Source organism: Herpailurus yagouaroundi, unplaced genomic scaffold (assembly GCF_014898765.1).
Source record: "Herpailurus yagouaroundi ecotype Mexico unplaced genomic scaffold, PumYag 28, whole genome shotgun sequence".
NCBI classification, from domain to species: domain Eukaryota; kingdom Metazoa; phylum Chordata; class Mammalia; order Carnivora; family Felidae; genus Herpailurus; species Herpailurus yagouaroundi.
The window spans coordinates 58,218,942-58,243,492 of NW_024412376.1; the positions used below are offsets into that span (position 1 = coordinate 58,218,942).

The following is a 24,551-nucleotide window of genomic DNA, read 5'->3' on the forward strand; positions in this document are numbered from 1 at the left end:
CATCTTGTCTCGAGGTTGAAATGCAAATACATCACCACCAAGCCATTTTGCACATGTAGGAAACTGAGGTTTAACACAACAATCTGCATAACTGGAGCCACAGAACTCGACAGGTATGTGGTGTGGAGGGGTAGACTGAGGGAAAGAACAGCCACGAAGGGTAGGAAGCTGTTTTTGCAGAGGACAGGGAAAGGCAGGGGAGAGTGTGGCGCCTAGGGAGAGCGCAGGAAAAGTACTCCCCCTGAAAGTAGCTGGAGAGAAAGACAAAGAGTGAAAACTCTCACAAGGGGCTGAATAAGAAATCTGTTCCCCAAAATGACTTATGGGAAGAAAGGAGAGGGTTTCAATACCATTAGGATTCTATAAACATTAGAGCACAAAGTCTGAAATTCCAGAGCCCAGTGCTGGGTGGTGGTCTGGTGAGGAAAAGGGGCAAATCCCCAGAAGAAGGCAGTGGGGTCTGAGGGGTCCATGTGCTACACGGAGCAAAGTGGTTCCCTGCTTGGAGAGCATTAGGTAGGGTCCATACAGCCTCCCCACAGGCAAAGGTCCCAGCGGACCCCGGAGAGCAGCCACCTTTGCTGGTATTGAGACAGACACCAGAGTGCAGTGAAACCTGGTACCAGCTGTGTGTTTGAATTGCCACAATCTCAGAACCTCTCCTGCTGCACAATAACACAATCGTTTTCTCAGGCAAGCTGGTGCCCAGCCATTGATCAGTGAGACCCTGCCTGAGAGAGTTGAAGCAGGTCCAAGCCCCAGGATTCTCTGAAGTGAGGGATTTTAAAACACAGCCATGTCTGCGATAAAACTATGGAGGAAGGTGCTGCCTGGCAGGCTGACAATTTGGACACAGACAGGATAAAGGCGCAGAGTAGACAGAGACCTAAGACAAAGGAGGGGTACTTGATCATAGGTTGGTTAGAATGCAGAGTTTCTGTGCCAGACTAGGAAGCTAGGTGAAGCTATTTCCACCATTCCTGTATACATGCATGTGTGCATACTAGCCACACTGATCCACCCCATTAAGTTAAGCAGCGTCACCTAGTGGAGAATGGAGCCATTACACTAAGCCCCGCCCAGCTGTGCCCTCCCAACACATCCCCTAGAAGACCAGCACAAGTCTCTGAATGCTTTATAGAGTGTTTCATAGTTCTAGAGGAAACTGGATGTAACTTCATTCAGGTTTCATTCTGTTTGCTGGTTCATATACTTGTTTGTTTTCTTCTGTCTTTGTTTAAATTGGTTTTTTTCTTTGTTTTCTTCCTCCTTTTCCTTTTCTCGCATACAGTAAGAGAAAATTTTATTTTTATTTTATTTTTTCTTAAAAAATTTTAATTTTTTATTTTATTGTAAATTTTCTATTTCACTTTATTTCATTTTCTTCTATTTACATTTTTTTAATTTCTAAATTTTATCTTACCTTTTTTTTCTCTCTTTCCTTTTTTTTCTATAGTCTATCACGCTTCTTTCCAGAAGCAGACCAAACATACCTAGGATTTAGCTTCCTTTATTTGACTTTTTGTTTTGTTTTTAACTTTTTAATTTTTATTTTTTATTTCATTAATTTTTTCTTCCTCCAAAATGACCAAATGAAGGAATTCACCACAAAAGAAAGAACAGGAAAAAATGATAGCCCGGGGCTTAATCAATACAGATATAAGCAAGATGTCTGAACTAGAATTTAGAACCACAATAACAGGAAGGCTAGCTGGGGTTTAAAAAGCATTGAATCCTATCTATGGGGGAAAAAAATAAGTAAAATCTACTCAGGATGAAATTAAAAATGCTACAACAAAGATGCAGTCTCTAATGGATGCCACAGTGGCAAGGATGGACAAGCAGAGCAGCAAATCAGTGATACAGAAGACAGAATTATGGAGAATAATGAAGCAGAAAAATAGAGGGGAACAAAGGCAAGAGAGAACAATGCAGGACTTCAAGAATTTAGTGACTTATTAAAAAGGAATAACATCTAAATCATAGGAGTCCCAGAAGGTGAAGAGAGAGAAAAGGGACAGAGGGTTATGTGAGCACATTACAGTGGAAAATTTGCCTAATCTGGGATAGGACATAGACATCAAAATCCAAGAAGCACAAAAAACTCCCATTACAGTCAACAGAAACCAATCATCACCAAGGCATATCTTAGTCAAATTCATAAGATAAACAGACAAGGAAAGAATTATGAAAGCAGAGAAGGAAAAAAAGTCGTTAGCCTATAAGGGAAGACAGATTAGATTCACAGCAGACCTATCCACAGAAACTTGGCAGGCCAGGAAGGAGTGGCAGGATATATTCAATATGCTGAATCAGAAAATTATGCAGCCAAGAAATCTTTATCCAGAAAGGCCATCATTCAAAATAGAAGGATAAAGAGTTTCTCAGACAAAAACTGAAGGAGTTTGTGACCACTAAACCACTAAATTTTAAGGGGGAGTCTTTCAGTGGAGAAAAGATGAACCAAAACAAAAAAGATCAAAAGCAACAAAGACTACAAAGGATCAGAGACTATCACCAGAAACTCCCAACTTCACAGGAAACGTAATGGCACCAAATTCATATCTTTTTGTACTCACTCTTAATGTCAATGGACTAAATGCTTCAATCAAAAGACGTAGGGTATCAGAATGGATAAGAAAACAAGACACATCTATATAGATAAGAAAACAAGACACATGTACATTTCAATACAGATTGAAAGTGGGGATGGTGAACCATCTGTCATGCTAATGGTCGCCAAAAGAAAGCTGGAGTAGCCATACTTAGACAAACTAGATTTTAAAATAAAGACTGTAACAAAGAGATGAAGAAGAGCTTTATATCATAAGAGGTCTATCCACCAAGAAGATCTAACAGTTGTAAACATTTATGCTCCAAAGGTGAAAGCACCCAAATATATAACTCAGTTAATCACAAAGATAAACTCATTTATAATAATACCATAAATTGTAGGGACTTCAACACCCCACTTACAACAATGGACAGATCATCTAAGCAGAAAATCAACAAAGAGACAATGGCTTTGAATGACTGGACCAGATGGACTTAACAGATATATTCAGAATAATTCATCCTAAATCAGCAGAATACACATTATTCTCAAGTGCACATGGAATATTCTCCAAACTAGATCACATAGTAGAGCACAAATCAGCCCTCAACAAGTTCAAAAAGATCAAGATCATACCTTGCATATTTTCAGACCACAACGCTATAAAACTTGAAATCAACCACAAGAAAAAATTAGGAAAGACCACGCATACTTGGAGATTAGAGAAATCCAACTACAGACTGAATGGGTTAACCAAGAAATAAAGAGGAAATTAAAAAGTATCTGGAGGCCAATAAAAATGAAAACACAAAAGCCCTGGGTTGCAGGAAAGGCAGTCATAAGAGGGAAGTATACAGTAATCCAGGCCTTCCTAAAAGGAAGGAAGGTCTCAAATACACAGCCTAACCTTACACCTTAAAGACCTGGAAAAAGAACTGCAAATAAAACCCAAAACCAGCAGAAGAAGAAAAATAATACAGGTTAGAGCAGAAATCAGTGATATCAAAATCAAAGAAACAGTAGAATAGATCAGTGAAACCAGGAGCTGATTCTTTGAAAGAATCACAAAATTGATAAAACCCTAACCAGATCGATCAAAATGAAAAAGCAAAGGACCCAAGTAAATAAAATCATGAATGAAAGAGGAGAGATTACAACCAACACCACAGAAATACAATAATATGAGACTATTATGAGCAATTATATGCCAACAAACTGGTCAATCTGGAAGAAATGGACAAAGTCCTACAAACCTATAACTACCAAAACTGAAACAGGAAGAAATAGAAGATTTGAACAGACGCATAACCAGTAAAGAAATGAAATCAGTAATTAAAAATCTCCCAACAAATAGTCTTGGGCTGGATGGCTTTCCAGGGGAATTCTACCAAACATTTAAAGAAGAGTTAACACTGATTTTTTTTTTTAATTTTTTTTCAACGTTTTTTATTTTTTTTTATTTTTGGGACAGAGAGAGACAGAGAATGAATGGGGGAGGGGCAGAGAGAGAGGGAGACACAGAATCGGAAACAGGCTCCAGGCTCTGAGCCATCAGCCCAGAGCCCGACGCGGGGCTTGAACCCACGGACCGCGAGATCGTGACCTGGCTGAAGTCGGACACTTAACCGACTGCGCCACCCAGGCGCCCCAACACTGATTGTTTTAAAGCTGCTCCAAAATATAGAAATGGAAGGAAAACTTCCAAACTCCTTCCACAAGGCCAGAATTACCTTGATTCCAAAACCAGATAAAGACCCCACTAAAAAGGAGAACTACAGGCCAATTCCTCTGATGAACATGGATGCAAAAATTCTCAACAAGATACTAGTCAACTGGATCCAACAACACATTAAAAGAATTATTCACTACGATCACTGGGATTTATTCCTGGGATCCAGGGCTGGTTCAAAATCTGCAAATCAGTCATTGTGCTAAATCATATTAATAAAACAAAGGATAGGAAACACATGATCCTCTCAATAGTGCAAAAAAAAAAAACTATTTGACAAAATACAGCCTCATTTTTTGATAAAAACCCTCAAAGTAGGGATTTAAGGATCATACTTCAAGATCATAAAAGCCATATATGAAAAACCCACTGCTAATATCATCCTCAATTGGGAAAAACTGAGACTTTCCCCCTAAGGTCAGGAACACGACAAGGATGTCCACCCTCACCACTGTTATTTAATATAGTGTTGGAAGTCCTAGCCTCAGCAGTTAGACAACACAAAATAATAAAAGGCATCCAAATAGGCAGGGAGGAAGTCAAATTTCACTCTTCATAGACAGTATGATGCTCTATGTGGAAAACCCAAAAGACTCCACCAAAAAACTGCTAGAACTGGCCAGGAATTCAGCAAGGTCCCAGTATATAAATTCAATGTACAGAAATTCCTTGCATGAAGCAGCAGAACAAGAAGTCAAGGGATCGATCCCATTTACAATTGCACGAAAAACCATAAAATACCTAGGAATAAACCTAATCAAAGAGGTGAAAAATCTATACACAGAAAACTATGGAGAGGTTTGGAAGAAATGGAAGAAGACACAGAACAGTGGAAAAACATTCCATACTCATGGATTGGAAGAACAAATATTGTTAAAATGTTGATTCTGTCTAAGCAATCTACACGTGCAATGTAATCCCTATCAAAATCACACCAGCATTCTTCCCAGTGGTAGAACAAACAATCCTAAAATTTGTATGGAATCAGAAAAGACCTCAAATAGGCAAAGCAATCCTGAAAAAGGAAACCAAAGCTGGAGGCGTCACATTTCCAGACTTCAAGCTATTTCACAAAGCTGTTAATCATCAAGACTGTGGTACTGGCACAAAAACAGACACACAGATCAATGGAACAGAACCCAGAACCCAGAGATGGATCCACAAACATATGGCCAACTAATCTTTGACAAAGCAGGAAGGAATATCCAATGGAAAAAAGACAGTCTCTTCAGCAAGTGCTGTTGGGAAAACTGGACAGCCACATGCAGAAGAATGAACCGAGACCACTTTCTTACACCACACACAAAAATAAATTCAAAACGGACAAAAGACCTAGACGTGAGATAGGAAGCCATCAAAATCCTAGAGGAGAAAACAGGTAACAACCTCTTTGACCTTGGCCACAGCAACTTTTTACTTGACATGTCTCTGGAGGCAAGGGAAACAAAAGCAAAATGAAGTATTGGGACCTCATCAAGGTAAAAAGCTTCTGCACAGTGAAGGGAACAATCAGCAAAACTAAAAGGCAGCCAACAGAATGGGAGAAGATATTTGCAAAGGGCATATCAGATAAAGGGTTAGTATCCAAAATCTATAAAGAACTTCTCAAACTCAACACCCAGAAGACAAACAATCCAGTGAAGAAATGGACAAAAGACACAAACAGGCACTTTCCCAAAAAAGACATCCAGATGGCTAACAGACACATGGAAAGATGCTCAGCATCACTCATTAACAGGAAAACACAAATCAAAACCACAATGAGATACCACCTCACACCTGTCAGAATGGCTAAAGTTAACAATTCAGGCCACAACAGATGTTGGCGACGATGTGGAGAAAGAGGAACCCTTTTGCACTGCTGGTGGGAATGCAAACTGGTGCAGCCCCTCTGGGAAACAGTATGCAGGTTCCTCAAAAAGTTAAAAATAGAACTACCCTACAACCCAGCAATTGCACTACTAGGTATCTGTATCCAAAGGACACAAAAATACTGATTCGAAGGGGCACATGCACCCCAATGTTTACAGCAGCACTATCGACAATAGCCAAAGTATGGAAAGAACTGAAATTTGCATCGACTGATGATGGGTAAAGAAGATATGGTATCTATAGATAATGGAATATTTCTCAGTGACCAAAAAGAATGAAATCTTGCCATTTACATCAACTTGGACGGAACTAGAGTATATTATTCTAAGGGAAATCAGTCAGAGAAAGACAAATATCATATGACTTCACTCATACATGGAATTTAAGGTACAAAACAGATGAACATAAGGGAAGGAAAGCAAAAATAATACAACAACAGAGAGGGAGACAAACCATAAGAGACTCTTAAATATGTAGGATGAACAGGGTTGCTGGAGGGGTGCTGGGTGGGGGGATGGGCTAAATGGGTGAGAGGCATTAAGGACATGCGTTGGGTTGAGCACTGGCTGTTATATGTAAGTGGTGAATCAATGAATTCTATTCCTGAAATCATTATTACACTATATGTTAACTAACTTGGTTATAAATTAAAAAACATAGTAATAAAAAGAACAATCTTGGAAGCAGAGAACATTGGAAGAGTATGTGAAGTGCTAGAGGAAAAAAAATGCTGTCTACGAATCCTGTGTCAAGTGAAACTGTGCTTTTAAAAATAAAGGGAAAATAAAAGCATTTTAGATAAACAAAACAGAGAACTCGTCACTAGCAGAGCTATTCTTCAAAGCATGATGATGGTTAATTCTTTATGCTAAAAGGAAATGACACCAGATGGCAACTCAGATATAGGGAGAAAATAAGAGCAATAATAATTATAAATATGAGATAATATATGGACATATTTTTATTTTCTCTAATACTTTTAAAAAATTGCTTTAAAGCAGAATTGAGCAGTATATGTGATGGATTTATAAAGTACACAGATGTAATATAACAATGGCACTAAAGACTAGGATGATACATGGAAATAAATACATTCCTGCAAGGTTCAAATGTTTTTTATGAGTTAAACATTAACTCTGAATAAATTGGGATAAGATAAAGATGCATGTTATAATCTCTAGAGCAACTACTAAAAAATAATTTAAAGAGATACAGCTAAAAGCCAATAGAATTAAAATGGTATGTAAAAAATGTTTAATACAACAGAAGACAAGGAAGTATCAACGGGTTTTTTTTAAGGTGGTGCCAATCAAACCGATTTGTTTCAGAATGTTGCTATGTCAGAGAAGAAATATCCTGTGATTATAACAGGATGCTGTGTAACCACGTTAAAAGAGCATATTCTAAAGGCTGATTATCTACATACAGTTCGTGCTGTGTTTTGTTAGACTTACACTATAGAAGTAGATTGAAATATTGGTGAAACTTATAATGACTTTTGATTACTGTTTTTCTAATATAAAATTAATAGGTCTCTTCCCCCTTTTTTATTTAGTATATGTGTGATTTTTTTCTAAACTTATTGCTGGTTTTCTTTTTTACTTGTTTAAAAATTCAACTTTATTATTTTTCTAGTTATAAGAGTAGTGCATGCTATTCATAAAAACGCAAATACCATAGAAATACACAAAGAAAAGCACAATTTATATACAAAATATGCAATAAAGAGATATACAAAATTACCTTGCAGTCAAATCCCTAGGAAGTAATAACTGGTAACAGATTATTTATAGCGTAAAGACCTTTTTTCTGTGTGTGTGTGTGTGTGTGTGTGTGTGTGTGTGTGTGTGTGTACGCACACATATACTTAAATTTTGTTTAATGTAAAAGGAGTCTGTACCACAAATACTATGCTACAGAATTTTTTTAGTGAAACATATTTCATGGACAGCTCTCATATTTAAATGTTTAGTAATGTTTCTTCTTTAATGTTTATTTTTAAGAGACAGCATGAGTGGGGGAGGGGCAGAGAGAGAGAGGGAATCACAGAATCTGAAACAGGCTCCAGGCCTTGAGCTGTCAGCACAAAGCCCAACATGGGGCTGAACTCGTGAACTGCAAGATCATGACCTGAGCTGAAAGTCAGTCTCTTAACCAACTGAACCACTCAGGTGCCCCTGTCATCCCTTCTTTAAACTTACATAATAAATTCTAGAAGTATAATACCTTTATAGACTGAATTCTTTTCTTTATGCTATATAATGATGTATTATATTTTCATATACTCAGGATTCCAATTTCTTTATTTTCTAGGAGGAGGATATGTTGTCTGCCCAGGGAAGAGAGGAAGCATCAGATAGGCGTTTACAGCAGTTACAATCTAGTATAAAACAATTAGAAACAAGGTAAATTGTTAAATACATCTAGCTTTCTCTGTTACCTTCAAAAGGTATTCCACATTAGAATTTCAGTTTATGATATTTTCTAGAATATATATTTTATAGTGCTAAACAAACTATACTTGTAAGTTTGAAATCTGATTCACTGGACATTATTTATTTTAAAAAATCATGTTCAAAATATTGGTATATTTTGAATGTATATTCAAAGACCATTTCTGTCTTACCCTTTCCCCAGTCAGTCATTGCCAAGTTAAGTGAATCCCCAAATGAAAAATGTTCTTTCCATCTTAAAGCAGAAAAAGTTGGGTAAAAATTATATAGAAAAACTAATTGGTAGAACCTACTTACTAAGTAGACACACAAGAGAAAAAAAAATACCCAAGAAATCATTATAGATGTTTGCCCTGGAACCTTCTGGAGGAGTAATTTCAGTTGTCGTTGAAGGTCTAGACTACTTTTTAAATGTATCTGTAGGTTGTTTTTAATTGCTATCTGTTTCCTTAAGAGACTTGAAAATTGTCATTTGTAATCTATTAAAGATACAGTGACCACAGCCCATAAATTCACTTTATGGTTTATAAATGAAATATCTACTCTGATTGGAATCTCATAAATAGCCTGCTAACATGAGCACATTAAAAATCAAGATCTCCTTGGGGCACCTGGGTGGCTCAGTCGGTTAAGCGTCCGACTTCGGCTTAGGTCGTGATCTCACAGTTCGTGAGTTCGAGCCCCACGTCGGGCTCTGTGCTGACAGCTCAGAGCTTGGAGCCTCCTTCAGCTTCTGTGCCTCCTGCTCTCTCTGCCCCTCCCCTGCTCATGCATGGGGCTAATTTATTGTTTGTTCAGAAGAAAAAATTAGTATACTTAACCTTCTTTTTCCTGTACTTCAAAATAGTAATGAAAATATTATTTTCTCATAGCAGGTTGAGAACTAATTTATTTTAACTACTAACTTGTGATGAAAGGAGTTATAATTTTATGTACGAGGGTCTTGGGTTTTTGTTTTTCAGTTATCTAAACTTTTCAGCAGTTGATTGATTTATTGTACTGCTGCTTTCCTGAACTTCTTTGTGTTAACCTTAGAGAAAAAAATTTGTGATTGTAGATTTTCATTTCTGTTATCTTAGTGGCTATTCTATGCTATGAAAAATGCTAGAGACTTGAGACAGTTAACTGAATAGTGAGTATCAATTCCTTTTGATTCTGATAGCATTGAATCATAAAAAACCTAGGTTTTTGGGTTTTTTTTTTTCATTTTTTTTTCATCAGCAGTGCTTTTAGTTGTCTTTTTAATGTTGAGAGTTTGTGGTTTTTTGTTACTCTTGTTTTATTTTGTTTTGCTTTTAATATAAAGCTATAATATGATCTAACCAAATAGCTCTGTAAGAAGAGATCACTGCCTATATAAGAAAATCTAAGGATATTTTTTAAAGTCCAATATTCAGCTAGCCACCTCTGAAAAGGAAATTGTTACATTGGCTTCCTTTTAGAGCTATTAAACTAATATTACTGTTAGAATAAAAACAATTATATATTTTAAACTTTAAAAATCTCTTGTATTTTACGTAGGAGAAAGCAAAGTTATTAGTATATTTGATATGTGTTTCTAAACAATATTTAGCTAGTATGTTTTAGGTGTAAATGTATCTTATTTAATGGAACTTGCAGTTAGAAAAGCTATGTTTTGGGGGCACCTGGGTGACTCAGTCAGTTAAACGTCTGACTGTTGACTTCAGCTCAGGTCATCTCACAGTTTTTGAGATCAAGCTCCATGTTGGGCTCTGTGCTGACAGTATGGATCCTGCTTGGGATATTCTCTCTTTCTCTCTCTCTCAAAATAAATAAACTTAAAAAAAAAAAAAAAAGATAAGCTTTTTAATGGTCATCTTTGTTCCACAAAATCAAAGACATTTTTGCCTCAATAAATGCTTTTTGGCATTATTAAAATTATTATTTATTTTTAAAATTATTCTTTGTGATTCCTTCAAATGCCACAAACATCTGAGAAGCATTAAGCCATTTCCTTTGTCTTTCAAAGAAAGGATCCCCTCCATTCCCCTTTTTTAGATGATTCATGGATCCTGGGAATTAATTACCTCCAGGGAATGACAGTTCTCTCTGGGAAATATTTTGCTGGTTTGTATATGCTCAGCTTGAATAAGGCAGAAGTTAAATGAGTTGAATTGCTCTAAGTTACCTCTTCATATTTTTAAATTTGATGTTTCTTTTAAAATGAGAATATGCAAATAGGACTACAAAACCTTCAGTTATGTGACTGGTGGAAAGTGAATTTCGTTCCAATCATTGTTCAGCTTTTTATTTTCTATCCCTACTCTAAGCATAATAGAATACATAAATTCTTTAATTAAAGATGTTGAAATATGGTCTCGATTTTAAGTAGAATAGAAGGCCATGCATTGGAAATTAGTGAATATGTTGGATAAAATATGGAGGGCCTTGGAGATAGTCAAATTTGGATTTCATGTGATGTATTACAGATTCTTGAGTCAGGATTACATGATGAAATTAATATTTTATGAAGATTAATTTGATGATATTTTCAAAGTGAGGCTATTTGGCGACAGGAATATAAATTGTTGGAGGAGAAAGATTTTGAGATTTAGAGGCAAAGTTGCTTTGATTTCTGGTTGTAGTGTATTCTGTCTTTGTACCTTGGAGGAGTTAACCAACCTCACTTAGCTGTAGTTTCTTTAGGATTAAATGAGATAAGAATATATAGGGAACCTAGCACCATGCTTATTATTTTACTTTCTCAAATCTTCCCCTTCTTTCAGAGTAAAGTTAACTTCTTTCTAGAAAACTCACAATTCTTTTCACTTTCAACCTTTACCTTGTATAAGATTTAGGATTTAATAGAATGAACAAGTATTTGGAGGAGAACTAGTCTACTTATTAGACTAACAAATGATGAGAATTCTGAACAGTAAAAAATGGTTTTTGGATCTTAATTGTTTTAATGGTCTTAATGAAATAGAACAAGGTAGAATAAAGTCTAATAAACTGTCACAAAGAATAAAGCAGTCTTCAGTGTTACAAAGAATAAAAGTCTTAAATCTTTCCCACAATTATAGCTCTTTGGATTATTATGAAATGTTTTCAAACTAATCTGAGTATTTTTTTAATATTGACCAAATAAAATTATTTAATTATATTATTTCTGTAAGGTGGTTTTTATATATTAGTTATAAATTGGCTTTATTCATTTTTAATTTTATTTTTATCAGGAAAATATATACGCATTGTTTCAAAATCGTATAGTACCACAAGCATTGTAATGAAAAATACATTCTTGTTGGGGCGCCTGGGTGGTGCAGTCGGTTAGGCGTCCGGCTTCAGCCAGGTCACGATCTCGCGGTCCGTGAGTTCGAGCCCCGCGTCAGGCTCTGGGCTGATGGCTTGGAGCCTGGAGCCTGTTTCCGATTCTGTGTCTCCCTCTCTCTCTGCCCCTCCCCCGTTCATGCTCTGTCTCTCTCTGTCCCAAAAATAAATAAAAACGTTGAAAAAAAAATTTAAAAAAAAAATAAAAAAGAAAAATACATTCTTGTTAATTATCTCATTTATTCACATAGTAAGTTTTCTATGTACTTTATACTCATTCTTGGCTAAATACTCTACCAAAGCTCTAAAATGACTCTCAATCTGGTCAACCACATGAGGTCATTGCCATTACATCCTTTTCCTCCATCCTCTGCCTCAAACTGTTCACTAGGACTGATGCAAGCTCTCATTTTAAAACTTTAATTCACTAGGTCCTGCGATTTCCTTCTTGCCATTCCTATATTGAAGCCTGTCTTTTGCATCCCCATGAATGCTGCTTTCTTTCTTAACTCCCCCTCATTTTGATGGATACCACCAAATATCCATTTGATGGATTCATCAGCTTTCTGAAGATATGTGGGATACATTTATTAAGATGTTGCTTATTTAGAAATATTATTATCCTGCTTCAAAGGTATTTGATAGTTCCTTGAGTAATGAATCATAGGTTGGAAATCCAAGGTTTTAAATCACTTATTCTTAGAATGTTGACATTTTCCTTATATTATCTAGCCTTTGGATGTAGGGAAAAAATTCCTATGTCATTCAAAATTCCAATATTTTCTCTTTGACTCTTCTTTTCCCTCTGAAGACTTTTAGGATCATCTACCACCCCACCACCACAATCAGTGTTCTAAAATTGCAGTGTGCACATTCAATGAGAATCCCTTTTCATTCTCATCTTACTGGGAACACTTCAGTCTAGAAATTCATGTCCTTCGGTTCAAGGAATTTTCATTTGATGGTTTTATTCATTTTTTTCCTCTGTTCTTTTTTCTTGAACTTAATATGAGTTTCATATTGGACCTTACGGATTGATTACCTAATTTTTCTATCTTTTCTCCCTGATTTTCCATTCCTTCATTGATTTTCTCCTTTCTTGGAGGTTTCCTTAAATTTTCTTCTAACTAGCCATCTGTTGACTTTTTTCTTTTAATTAATTTATTTTGAGAGAGAGAGAGAGCGTGCATGAGCAAGCAGGGGAGGGGCAGGGAGAGAGGGAAAGAGAGAATCCCAAGCAGACTCCATGCTGTCAGCACAGAGCCTGGTGCAGGGCTCAAACTCAGGAACTGTGAGATCATGACCTGAGCTGAAACCAATTTGACAATAAATTTCATATATAAATAAAAATAAATTAATTAATTAATTAAAAAAAAAAAAAGAAACCAAGATTTGGACACATAACCAACTGATCCACCCAAGTGCCCCATCTTTATCATAAATTTTATTTTAAAGAGCCATTTCTTATTCTGTTTCTTTTTCTGTAGTAGCTTATTCTTATTTAATATATAATATATCTTAGTTCAGTGTATTAAATATGTATCTTATAAGGTTTTCTTCTGCTATCTGCATTATCTGTGTTCTCTCTACATTCCTTTTGTTCTGTTTGCCCATCTGTCTTTCTTCAAATGCTTGGTGATCCTTTCTATCCATTGATATTTAATAGTAAGACACCAAAGTATTTGAGCAGCACATATACTAAAAATTGGAATACAGAGAAAATTAGGATGGCCCACATGCGGATCTGTGAAGCATTCCATATCTTTAAACACCAAACTCATAGATAGAGAACAGACTGGTGTTTGCCGGGGAGGGGGTAGGGGATGGAATGGGAGATGATGGTCAAAAGATACAAATTTCCAGTTATAAAAGAAATAAATCATAGGATGTAATGTACAACATGGTGATTATTGATAATAATACTGTATTGTATATTTGAAAGTTGCTAAGAGAATATATCTTAAAAGTTTTCATAAGAAAAAATTATAGCTGTATGTGGTGATATATATTAACTAAATTTACTACAGTGAACATTTTGCAATGTAAAAAAATACCAAATCATTATGTTGTATACTTGAAACTAATACAGAGTTGTATATCAAATATGTTTCAGTTAAAAATAAATAAAGAGTAAGACCCCAGAAAGCAGATAGGAAGCTAAGTGTGTACAGGTGGGTTGGGATCTGCCAGACTTTATTATGTTTAGTCAGTAAGCTGGCTTTTTCCTTAGGCAGTCCCCATATATGAGAATCTTTCTTGAGCCAGTTTTCCCAGGGTAGGATTCATTAATCTTCTGCTGTGGGCTGAGTAGAAATGCACAAGCGTGAGTGTATTCCAAAGTTGAAGAAGGAGTCTGGAAGTAATGGTGTTCAATATTCAAACTTTCACTCAATACCCTGGGTTTTGGTATGTCTTCTGATCCCCAACTTTAGTTGAAATGACCGCCCCCTCTGTGTAGTTATAGATACATAGATCTGTGGGTTGGATCTGTACCATTTAAGTGGAAGTTTCTATTTGGCAGTAGAGTATATTTACTAGGAACACTGGCTCTGGACCTAGACTAAGTTCAAACTCCAGCTTCACCAGTAACTAGATAAATAACCCTGGGCATGTTGATTACTCTCTGTACTTCCGTTTCTTCATCTATAAGATAATTGTAATGATATAACCTATCTCCTATCTTTTATGTACTATAACTTTATATCCTATCTCATAAGTTAATGATGTAACCTATCTCACAGCATTGTTGAAGATATTGAGGATTATGTTTTCTTTAACATAAAGTACATAGCACAAAGAATGTTATTACAAGTTTTTGCTATTATCCTTGTTGTTACCATTATTACAAAGATGGAATTGGACCCAATTTTAGCAAGTTGACAGGATTCTTGCAAGATTTGGCTATAGAGCATGTAGAAGCGCTTTTATTAGAGTAAGAATAGTAGTAATACACCTTTTATGTTATAAAATTGTGAAAACCTATATATTTTGAAACTGATTATCTGAATCTGCTTTACTGTAATTCCACTTGACTCCTAACACCAGTCTGACTTTACAGAGCCAAGTGGTTGCTGGGGCTGCTAGACTGTTGAATGCATGTGAATCTTTTGTTTGCAAGGCTTTTTCTGACATGAGTGTTAGTGAAGCCTGGAAGTGAGCGTCAGAGAGACTTGTCTGAGGATTGGAATGCACACAGTCCTAAACAAAGCTTGCTTTTAAGAGATGAAGTTGGCATATGCCTTTCATGAGTTACTTGCTCTGCTTGACCCTGAGAATGCCATGGTAAAGCAAATGGCTCAACTAATAATGCTAGTAAAGTGCCATGTGCCCTATACCTCTTTGGGAGAGATAGGGACTGCTTCATCTTCTACCACCAATGCTTTAACTAAAGTGAAATAGAATGGGGGCGCCTGGGTGGCTCAGTTGGTTGGGTGACCAACTTCAGCTCAGGTCATGATCTCGCAGTTTGTGAGTTCGAGCCCTACGTCGGGCTCTGTGCTGACAGCTCGGAGCCTGGAGCCTGCTTCGGATTCTACCTCTCTCTACCCTTCTCCTGCTCACACTCTGTGTCTCTCTGTCTTTCAATAATAAATAAACATTAAAAAAAATTTTTAAGTGAAATAGAATGAACAATGTCATATATATAAATCATCACATTAAAATATGAGAGGACTGAATTCCATTAAAAGGCAGAGACTTGCAAATTTTGATTAAAAAGTAAGGCCCAGTAATATGTTATATTAGAAAATACCTAAAACAAAGGATAAATGAATTAGAACAAAGATTTCAAGGAAAGAAAGATGATTTATTTTAAATTTAAAATAAAAGTTTTAGCAGCGCCTGGGTAGCTCAGTAGGTTAAGCGTCCAACTCTTGATTTAGGCTCAGGTTATGATCTCACAGTTGTGAAATCGAGCCCCACATTGGGCTCCACACTGGGTGTGGAGCCTGCTTCAGATTCTGTCTCTCTCCCTCTCTCTCTCTGTCATAAATAAATATAAAAAAGTAAAGGTTTTAGTGGAGCATATTATCAACTATAAACAAAAAAGAAAGGAGGAGTGAGTCTTACTATTATACTAGGTATGGTTTCATGGTAAAAAGCAGCAAACAGAACAAAGAGAGACTTTATATAATGAAAAATAGCACCATATTGAAAAAGATACATTAATAACCTTATGTATAGTAAGTAATAGGATAGCTAAATATGTGATGCAAAAGCTAGGAAATTTGATGAAAGGGTGATTTGATAAAATATAGTTATGATCATTATTTTGGGCCATCTGCATCTTATCTCCCTTCCATGTTTGGGTAATTCCCCAGATTATAGTTCTTTAAGAGAGAATCAACTAATCCTGTGGTGAAGTTTTAGGCATATTTCTTGCTACAAAGCTTCAAACTTGATTTTCCAGCTCTCCCAGTAAGTCTGTGAACTTACCAATATCTTTTTTAATAAACCTTTTTTCTGCGTAAATTAGAGTTGGCTTCTACTACTGCAGCTAAGAACCCTGACTAAAATGGTAGTAGACCTTATCTCACTTCATTCAGAATGAAGCAGAGGGGCGCCTAAGTGGCTCAGTTCATTAAGTGTTTCACTTTGGCTCAGGTCATGATCTCATGGTCCATGAGTTCGAGCCCCGTGTCAGGCTTTATGCTGATGGCTCGGAGCCTGGAATCTGCTTGAGATTCTGTATCTCCCTCTCTCTCTGTCCCTTCCCCACTTGCATTTTCTCTCTCTCTCTCTCTCTCTCTCTCAAAAATAAATACACATTTTTTAAAAAGTTAAAAAAAATGAATGAAGCAGATATACCAAAAAACAGCAACAACAATGTATCAGAACCTATTATAAAGTCATAATCAAATTGATATGATTTGGGTATAGAATAGGCCAATAGATCAAGGAGACATGATAATCCATAACTAAATCATTATATTTGCATATTTTAGTATGTTAAAGGGATAATTTTACTTCATCAGTTACTAATGGTATTCATACAACTGGCCATCATCTGAAAAAAAGTTAAATTGGACTCCTCTCTTACAACACATTCAGAAGTAAACTCCAGATGCATTAAGATTTACTGGTTAAAAATATTAAAGACATAGCAATCTTTTGAGGAAATCTATGAAATTACATTAGCAATGTATTAATGAGGGAGATAGTCTTTATTAAAAAATGAATCCTGGAAGCTGAAAGATAATATTATCTTTCAGCTATATTAATAGCTATATTAAAGTGAACATTTTTAGTGTAGTGAAAATTTCCTAAATAGTCAGTAGGCAGCAACAACCAAAAAAGTAGATTTGGAAAAATATTTGTAGCATACAGAACAATCTGAGCATTTATATTTTAATATTAAAAGAGTTCATATAAAGGAATAAGCAAATAACCCATCAGAAAAAAAAATTGGCAGAAGTTATGAAGAGGAAGTTCAAAGAGGACAATTCACATAGCTAACAAACTAAAAATGTGCTTAAGCTCTCCAGTATTCAGGGAAATACAAATTAATAGTGAAATGAAGTTCCATCCATCATACCAGGAAAAGAAAGAGCTTTGGGATGTATTGCTTGAGGTGATTTCTGTAAGATATTGAATGAGAAAAGCAAGTGCAGAAAAGGGTGTATATTATGATCTTAATTTTTTTTAATGTTTGTTTTGAGAGAGAGAGAGAAAGAGAGCAGAGAAAGCGGGGGAGAGAGAATCCCAAGCAGGTTCCATGCTGTCAGCACAGAGACCAACTTGTGGCTTGATCTCACAAACTGTGAGATCATGACCTAAAACAAAATCAGTGCTTAACTGACTGAGCCACCCAGGCACCCTATGATCTTAATTTTTATAACACAAAAAAATTATGTTTAAATACCTATGGACCAATGTATATGTACTTTTCATGCTTATCTATGTGTATACATGCATATATATGTGTATACAATTTTATGAACACAGAGAAAAATATTTAACGATATACATTAGTAAATTAACATTAAATTGGGTAGAGAGTGGGAAAAGGGAGTCAAGCAAAAAAAGAAAATTTTTAGAAGACAATATAAATAGAAACAACAACTTATTCTTTAAGGATTTGCTTTAAAACATTGTCTTGTGATTATATAATGTAATGTGATACTGTAAAAAGTGTAACATAATTAGAATGAATATCTAGGCTCATTCTCAGCACTACAGCTCATTAGCCATATGGACTTAATCACATGCTTAATCTCTCTGGGTCTGTTGTTCTTTAAGATGGAAATAATGAAACCTACTTTACAAAACTTTTGTGCAGATCAAATGAGAAAATACATATGAAAGTAACCAGAATAGTGTTTGTTCTATACTAGATGCTCACTAAATCTCCTGTTTTCCTTCTTCCCTTTAAAGATATTTAACTTTCACAATGTGATTATTGACTTTTAGACTCTCTGTAGCAATGCAAGAAGCCACTCAATTAAGAGCACAAAAAACACATTTGGAAAAACAGACCAGAGAATTACAAGCAAAGTGCAATGAATTAGAAAATGAAAAATATGAAGCTATTGTAAGAGCCAGAAATAGCATGCAGCTCTTAGAAGAAGCTAACCTTCAAAAAAATCAGGTAAGAAAACTAGTAAACATGTTTACAAATATAATACTGAAAATTCCTCCATGTGACCTAATAATAAGGAAATCGGTAACTACAGAATAAACATATGAAAATAATACTGCTGTGCTCTGCATTGATAGACATAACTGTATTCTTCATGGTAAGACTTAACCACAAAATATGATAAAATAGGGATGCCCGGCTGACTCAGTTGGAAGAGCATGAATTTGAACCCCATGTTGGGTGTAGAGATTGCTGAAATGAAATGAAATGAAATGATAAAATTTTTTAAAAAGATGATAAAATGTCAACCCTCTCTCAAAACTTTTATATCAGACTTTATGTCTCCAATCCTTATGTGAATAATCTTCATCCCCTATAGTCTCATACTTTAAAAAAGCTATTATAGCACTTTACTACAATATGCTATATTTTATTCGGTTGAATCAGATCAATCTTACTCATCTTGATTTCCCCTTCATCACCTACATAATTACTCTAATAGAGCAGAAGCTTAATTGACAGGAATTAAATTTAGCTGTAACGATTTATTAACTGGAACCTTCACGCCACTGTTCTTTTTTTAACCCTCTAACAATTGTGATTCCTGTGTATCACATATCATATTTTTTTGTTTTATCACTTCCATATAAATGGTGTATAGTTTATAGAAGTCACCAGGTGGATGGATTTGGTTTTGATGTTGTTGCCTCCTTTATGTAGAGATCATTAAATCATTACTTCATTTAACCAACATTTATTGGATACCTAACATTTGCATAATACTCTACTGAGAAATATGGGGAGTACACAGGAAATACTTTATTTATATTTCCTCTTAACATGATAGAGGTTTTCCAAGAAGGCTATTAAAACAAAACCAGTGATATAAATCACATATTAAGAAGGTAATAAATAAAAATGAAATAATACCCTTATTTAAACTGGGAATGCAAAATGCTTGTCATGCCTTTCTGCTAATAATCCCATCTGTGATTTGCATACTGTCTCTTAGGATGGTTGAAAGGCACAACATACACATAATATTCTTGGGAATTGCTCTTAACTCTAAGTTAGCTAGAACAGTTAAGAGCAGGACAAAATTACTTATCTTTCCCCTCTGAAGCCTAGTCATATGAGCATTGTTAACATTGGGTCACTAAAGATGAACATTTTTTGTAAACAACAATGGACAGAGAAGTAGTGACAATACTCATTGCCTATCCCTCAAATCTTCTCACTCAGGTCCAAAGTCAACAGACCCTTAAAGAGACTGGTTATGGCTGCATATTAAGCTCCCTCCTGACTCATTGTTTAATTGTTAGAGGAATCCCACCTTCAGTTTAAGCAACCTTCAGTTGCTTATTCCAAAGCCAGGGGTTCTCTCAACTGATCACACAAACAGACATGGAACACAGCGTGTTATAGTTCTCTTATGATGCTTCTCTATTTCCTCATTGTCTTATTCTCCCACACAAAGTGGTTACATCATAACAGCTGTTACTGCATTATTTACAATAACCAGGATATGGAAACAGTCCAAGTGCCCATCCATGTATGAATGGATAAAGAAGATTTGGTGTTGTGAGAATAGCTAAAATCAACAACTCAGGCAACAACAGATGTTGGTGAGGATGCAGAGAAAGGGGAACACTTTTTTACTGTTGGTGGGAATGCAAATTGGTACAGCTACTCAGGAAAGCAGTATGGAGGTTCCTCGAAAAATTCAAAATAGAACTACCCTACAACTTGGGGCGCCTGGGTGGCGCAGTCGGTTAAGTGTCCGACTTCAGCCAGGTCACGATCTCGCGGTCCGTGAGTTCGAGCCCCGCGTCGGGCTCTGGGCTGATGGCTCAGAGCCTGGAGCCTGTTTCCGATTCTGTGTCTCCCTCTCTCTCTGCCCCTCGCCCGTTCATGCTCTGTCTCTCTCTGTCCCAAAAATGAATAAACGTTGAAAAAAAAATTAAAAAAAAAAAAAAAAAAAAGAACTACCCTACAACCCAGCAATTGCATTATTAGGTATATATCCAAAGGATACAAAAATGCTGATTTGAAGGGACACGTGCACCCCAATGTTTATAGCAGTGCTATCAATAATTTATAGCAGTGCTATCAATAATAGCCAAATTATGAAAAGAGCCCAAATGTCTGTCAACTGATGAATGGATAAGGAAGAGGTGGTATATATATACAACGGAATATTACTTGACAATCAAAAGGAATGAAATCCATTTGCAATGACATGGATGGAACTAGAGTGTATTATACTAAGTGAAATAAGTCAGTCAAAGACAGACAGATAGGATATGATTTCACTCATGTGGTATTTAAGAAACAAAACAGATGAACATAGGAGAAGGGAAAGAAAAAATAAGATTAAAACAGGGAGGCAAATCATAAGAAACTCTTTAATACAGAAAAACAGGGTTCTGGAGGGTTGTTGGATGGGGGATGGGCTGCATGGGTGATGGGCATTAAGGAGGGCACTTGTTGGGATGAGCACTGAGTGTTATATGAAGGTGATGAATCACTAAATTCTGAAACCACTACTACACTATATGTTAACTAACTTGAATTTAAATTAAAAAAAGAATGGATGGGCTGTATATATATACAATGGAACATTAATCAGCCATAAAAAGAACAAATTCTTACCATTTGTAACAACATGGATGGATCTAGAAGGTATAATACTAGTGAAATAAGTCAGAAGAAAGACAATACCATATGATTTCACTCATGTGGAATTTAAAAAACAAAATGATTAAAAAAAGAAACAGACTCTTAAATATGGAGAACAAACTGGTGGTTGAGAGAGGGCAGGTGGGTAGGGAGATGGAGCAAATAGGTAAAGGGGATTAAAAGTACACTTAATGGTGAACACTGAGTAATGTATAGAACTGTTGAATCATTCTATTGTGCACCTGAAGCTAATATAACACCTTATTGTTAATTCTACCTAAAAAAAAACAAAAACAAAAAAAACAAAAAACCAGCTGTACCTCTTACTAGCTTACCTATTTAAACAGCAGGAAATTTATTAAACAGGTGGGAAAAAAAACAGGTGGGAATGTGTATAGAATCTTTGGAAAATAGTACAGTCAAAACACAGGGCCACTTATTATATGATGATAAAAAAAAAAAAGATTCAATCATGCTAGAATTGGAGCACTTCCAGGCTCAGAAAGATATTTGGTCTAGAGGTATAAATTTGGGAGTTATCAGCATATAAATGATATTTAAAACCATGATACTGAATTAAACCATAAAAGGATAGATGGAAATGAAGGATTAAGGACTTAAGTCTTGGGTAATCAATTTTTTTTTTTTAATTTCAGTATAGTTAAAATACAGTGTGATATTAGTTTCAGGTGTGCAACATAGTGATTTAGCGATTCCAGATATTACCAGTGCTCATTGCAAGTGCACTTCTTAATCCCTATAGCCTATTTCACCCATCCCTCCACCCATCTCCCCTCTGATGGATAGTGCAATTTTTAAAGAGGTTTAGAAGAAGAGGAAGAAACAGCAATGCAGACTGAAAAGGAGTGATCAGTGAGTTAGGAGGAAAACCCATACTGTGGTGTTCTAAAAGCTGAATAAAGAAAATAAAACAAAGAAAAGAGAGTAATCAGTTATCTCAAGTGCTGCTGACAGATCAAATAAGATAGTTACTCAGAATTGACTCACAGGTTATTAATATGGAGACAATGGATGGTTGAAAGACTGATTGGAGTTGGTGTAAGAAAAAGTATTGGAGATGAGCAAGTGCAGAATTTAGAGTTTTACTCCAGAGAGAAGCAGAGAAATGGGAGTGTGACTGACAACAGAACTAGGATTATAAGAATATTTTTTATTTGGGAGATGAAAATGATTGGATAGATAGAAACATCAAGGAATGAGGTGACAAGGGACATAATTTGAATAATATCAAATAATGGAAAGAAGGGGAAGTCCAAGAGATTTTTTTCCAAGACTTTAATACCTAGACTTGATGACTTATTTTGTACAGGGAGTAAAGGAAAAGGAAAATTGAAAAATAACTCTAAGATTTCTAGGGGTTAGAAGAGTGATGGCCCTGGCCGAAATAAATACCAGAGGAAAATAATAAATTTTTAGGATAAAGCCAGGTGAGAAGGTGAGGGAAAATAACAGATTAGGCAAGATTCCAAGTGGAGATGTCCCAGAAGTTTAGCATAAGATGTTTGCTTTCCACAAAGTGATTATTGGATAGATTTTTAACCATTTATTATGTTACCTTTATTAATAATGGTGTAATCTATAATGACATCAAGTGATTATTTTTTTGAAGGCTCTACTTGAGGAGAAGCAAAAAGAAGAAGATATAGAGAAAATGAAAGAAACAGTGTCTCGGCTTGTGCAAGATGTTACCCTAAGAACCAGGAAGGAAGTAAGGAGTTTTTAAACTTCAAAATTATTTAAAATTCAAAAGTTTACAGAATTTCACAACTTACAACTAAATATTACCTAAGTTTTTGCCTGATGGACATAACTAACTATCAGCTAATTGCATCAATTGTGCTAAATTTCAAATAAAAATTATCTCAGGAAAGCAGTCCCTACCATTTTAGCTAGTATGGGCCTGGGTGGGAGTAGAAGAATTTGGAGGGGGCGGGGGGGTGTTAGGCTAGGAATATAGTGAAGATTAACACACCTGAAGTGTAAAATTAAAAGGAAGCTTCAGAAAGAAACTTAGAATGCATAAAAAGTTAAGAGGAAAAAAACCTGTTGGCTTGCAGTATCTTAGAGCAGCTTAAGACTGGAAAAATCTGGTGTGACCTCTTATTTTACTGGTAAAGAAACTGAAGCTTCCAAGAGATTATTGACTCCCTCAAAGTTACATACTAATTAAAGCCAGAACTTACACCTGTACCTTCTCCTGCTGTACTAAGCCCAGCATTATTTTGATCACATAATGCTGGCACTTATACAATTTGTGAATTATGTTGTTATTTTCAAGTCTGTTATCAAGACTAAATCTGATATTTTTGTGTTAATTAATGAGTTGTTTGTTGGTTTGAATTGTAAGGCTTATGGAAGTTGAAATTGTGTGAGCAATGTAGGTTTACGTTCATATAAAGAGACAAGGACGACCTATATCTAGTTGCCTTTTCTCTGGTATGGGTATGGATCAGTTCATAAGTGGGGTGGTAAAGTTTGAAAGTATAACATGAATTGTGGAGGAAGAAACCACAAAAACCCATTTTAAAAATGAAAAAAAAAATTTTTTTTAACCAAAATACTTAGGTTGCTTAGGGTTCCGCCTCTATGAAGTAGCAGAACTAGATGTAAATACAAGTCTGTTGATTCTTGAGCTCTACCCTCAATCACTGTGAATAATTGTTTCCCATTAATTGTGTATTTTTTTATTTTTAGAAACTTTCAAACCCATAAAAAGGTTAAACGTTGTTCAGTGAACACTTATTTACCCTTTAGCCAGATAATTCTTAATGTCTTGCCACACACACTCCATCTGTCTTTATATACATATGCACTCTTTTTGCCAGCCATTTGGACATGGACTGCAGACATCATGACACTTCACTCCTAAATATCTTGGCATTTTTTCTCCCTGAGAAAGGACATTTTACTACACAATCATACTGCTATTACCATACCTTAAAAAAAAAAAAATCAGTGGGGCGCCTGGGTGGCGCAGTCGGTTGAGCGTCCGACTTCAGCCAGGTCACGATCTCGCGGTCCGTGAGTTCGAGCCCCGCGTCAGGCTCTGGGCTGATGGCTCAGAGCCTGGAGCCTGTTTCCGATTCTGTGTCTCCCTCTCTCTCTGCCCCTCCCCCCGTTCATGCTCTGTCTCTCTCTGTCCCAAAAATAAATAAATGTTGAAAAAAAAAATTAAAAAAAAAAATCAGTATTATTTTTAATCTATACTCATATTTTCCTAAAATATCCTTTACAGCTTTTTTTGGTTTTGGGTTTTTTTGTTTTGTTTTTTAAATTTTATTTATTTATTATGAGAGCAAGAGAATGCAAACAGGGAAGGGGCAGAGAGAGAGGGGGAGAGAGAGCCCCAAGCAGGCCCCACGCTGTATGTGGAGC

At 35.8% G+C, this 24,551-nt stretch overlaps 1 protein-coding gene across 3 annotated transcripts in view; it reads left to right on the forward strand.

Annotated features, from left to right (window-relative positions):
* Positions 1-24,551, forward strand: part of SCLT1 (sodium channel and clathrin linker 1) — a 231,976-nt gene that overhangs the window by 114,613 nt on the left and 92,812 nt on the right. For all 3 annotated transcript variants that reach the window (XR_005789878.1, XM_040474102.1, XM_040474107.1), the window contains exons 11-13: positions 8,469-8,560; positions 18,308-18,485; positions 22,786-22,884. Coding sequence is in view for 2 of the 3 variants with exons in the window: in XM_040474102.1 (XP_040330036.1) it covers positions 8,469-8,560; positions 18,308-18,485; positions 22,786-22,884 (369 nt within the window). In the remaining variant the exon portion in view is untranslated. The remainder of the gene's footprint in view (positions 1-8,468; positions 8,561-18,307; positions 18,486-22,785; positions 22,885-24,551) is intronic.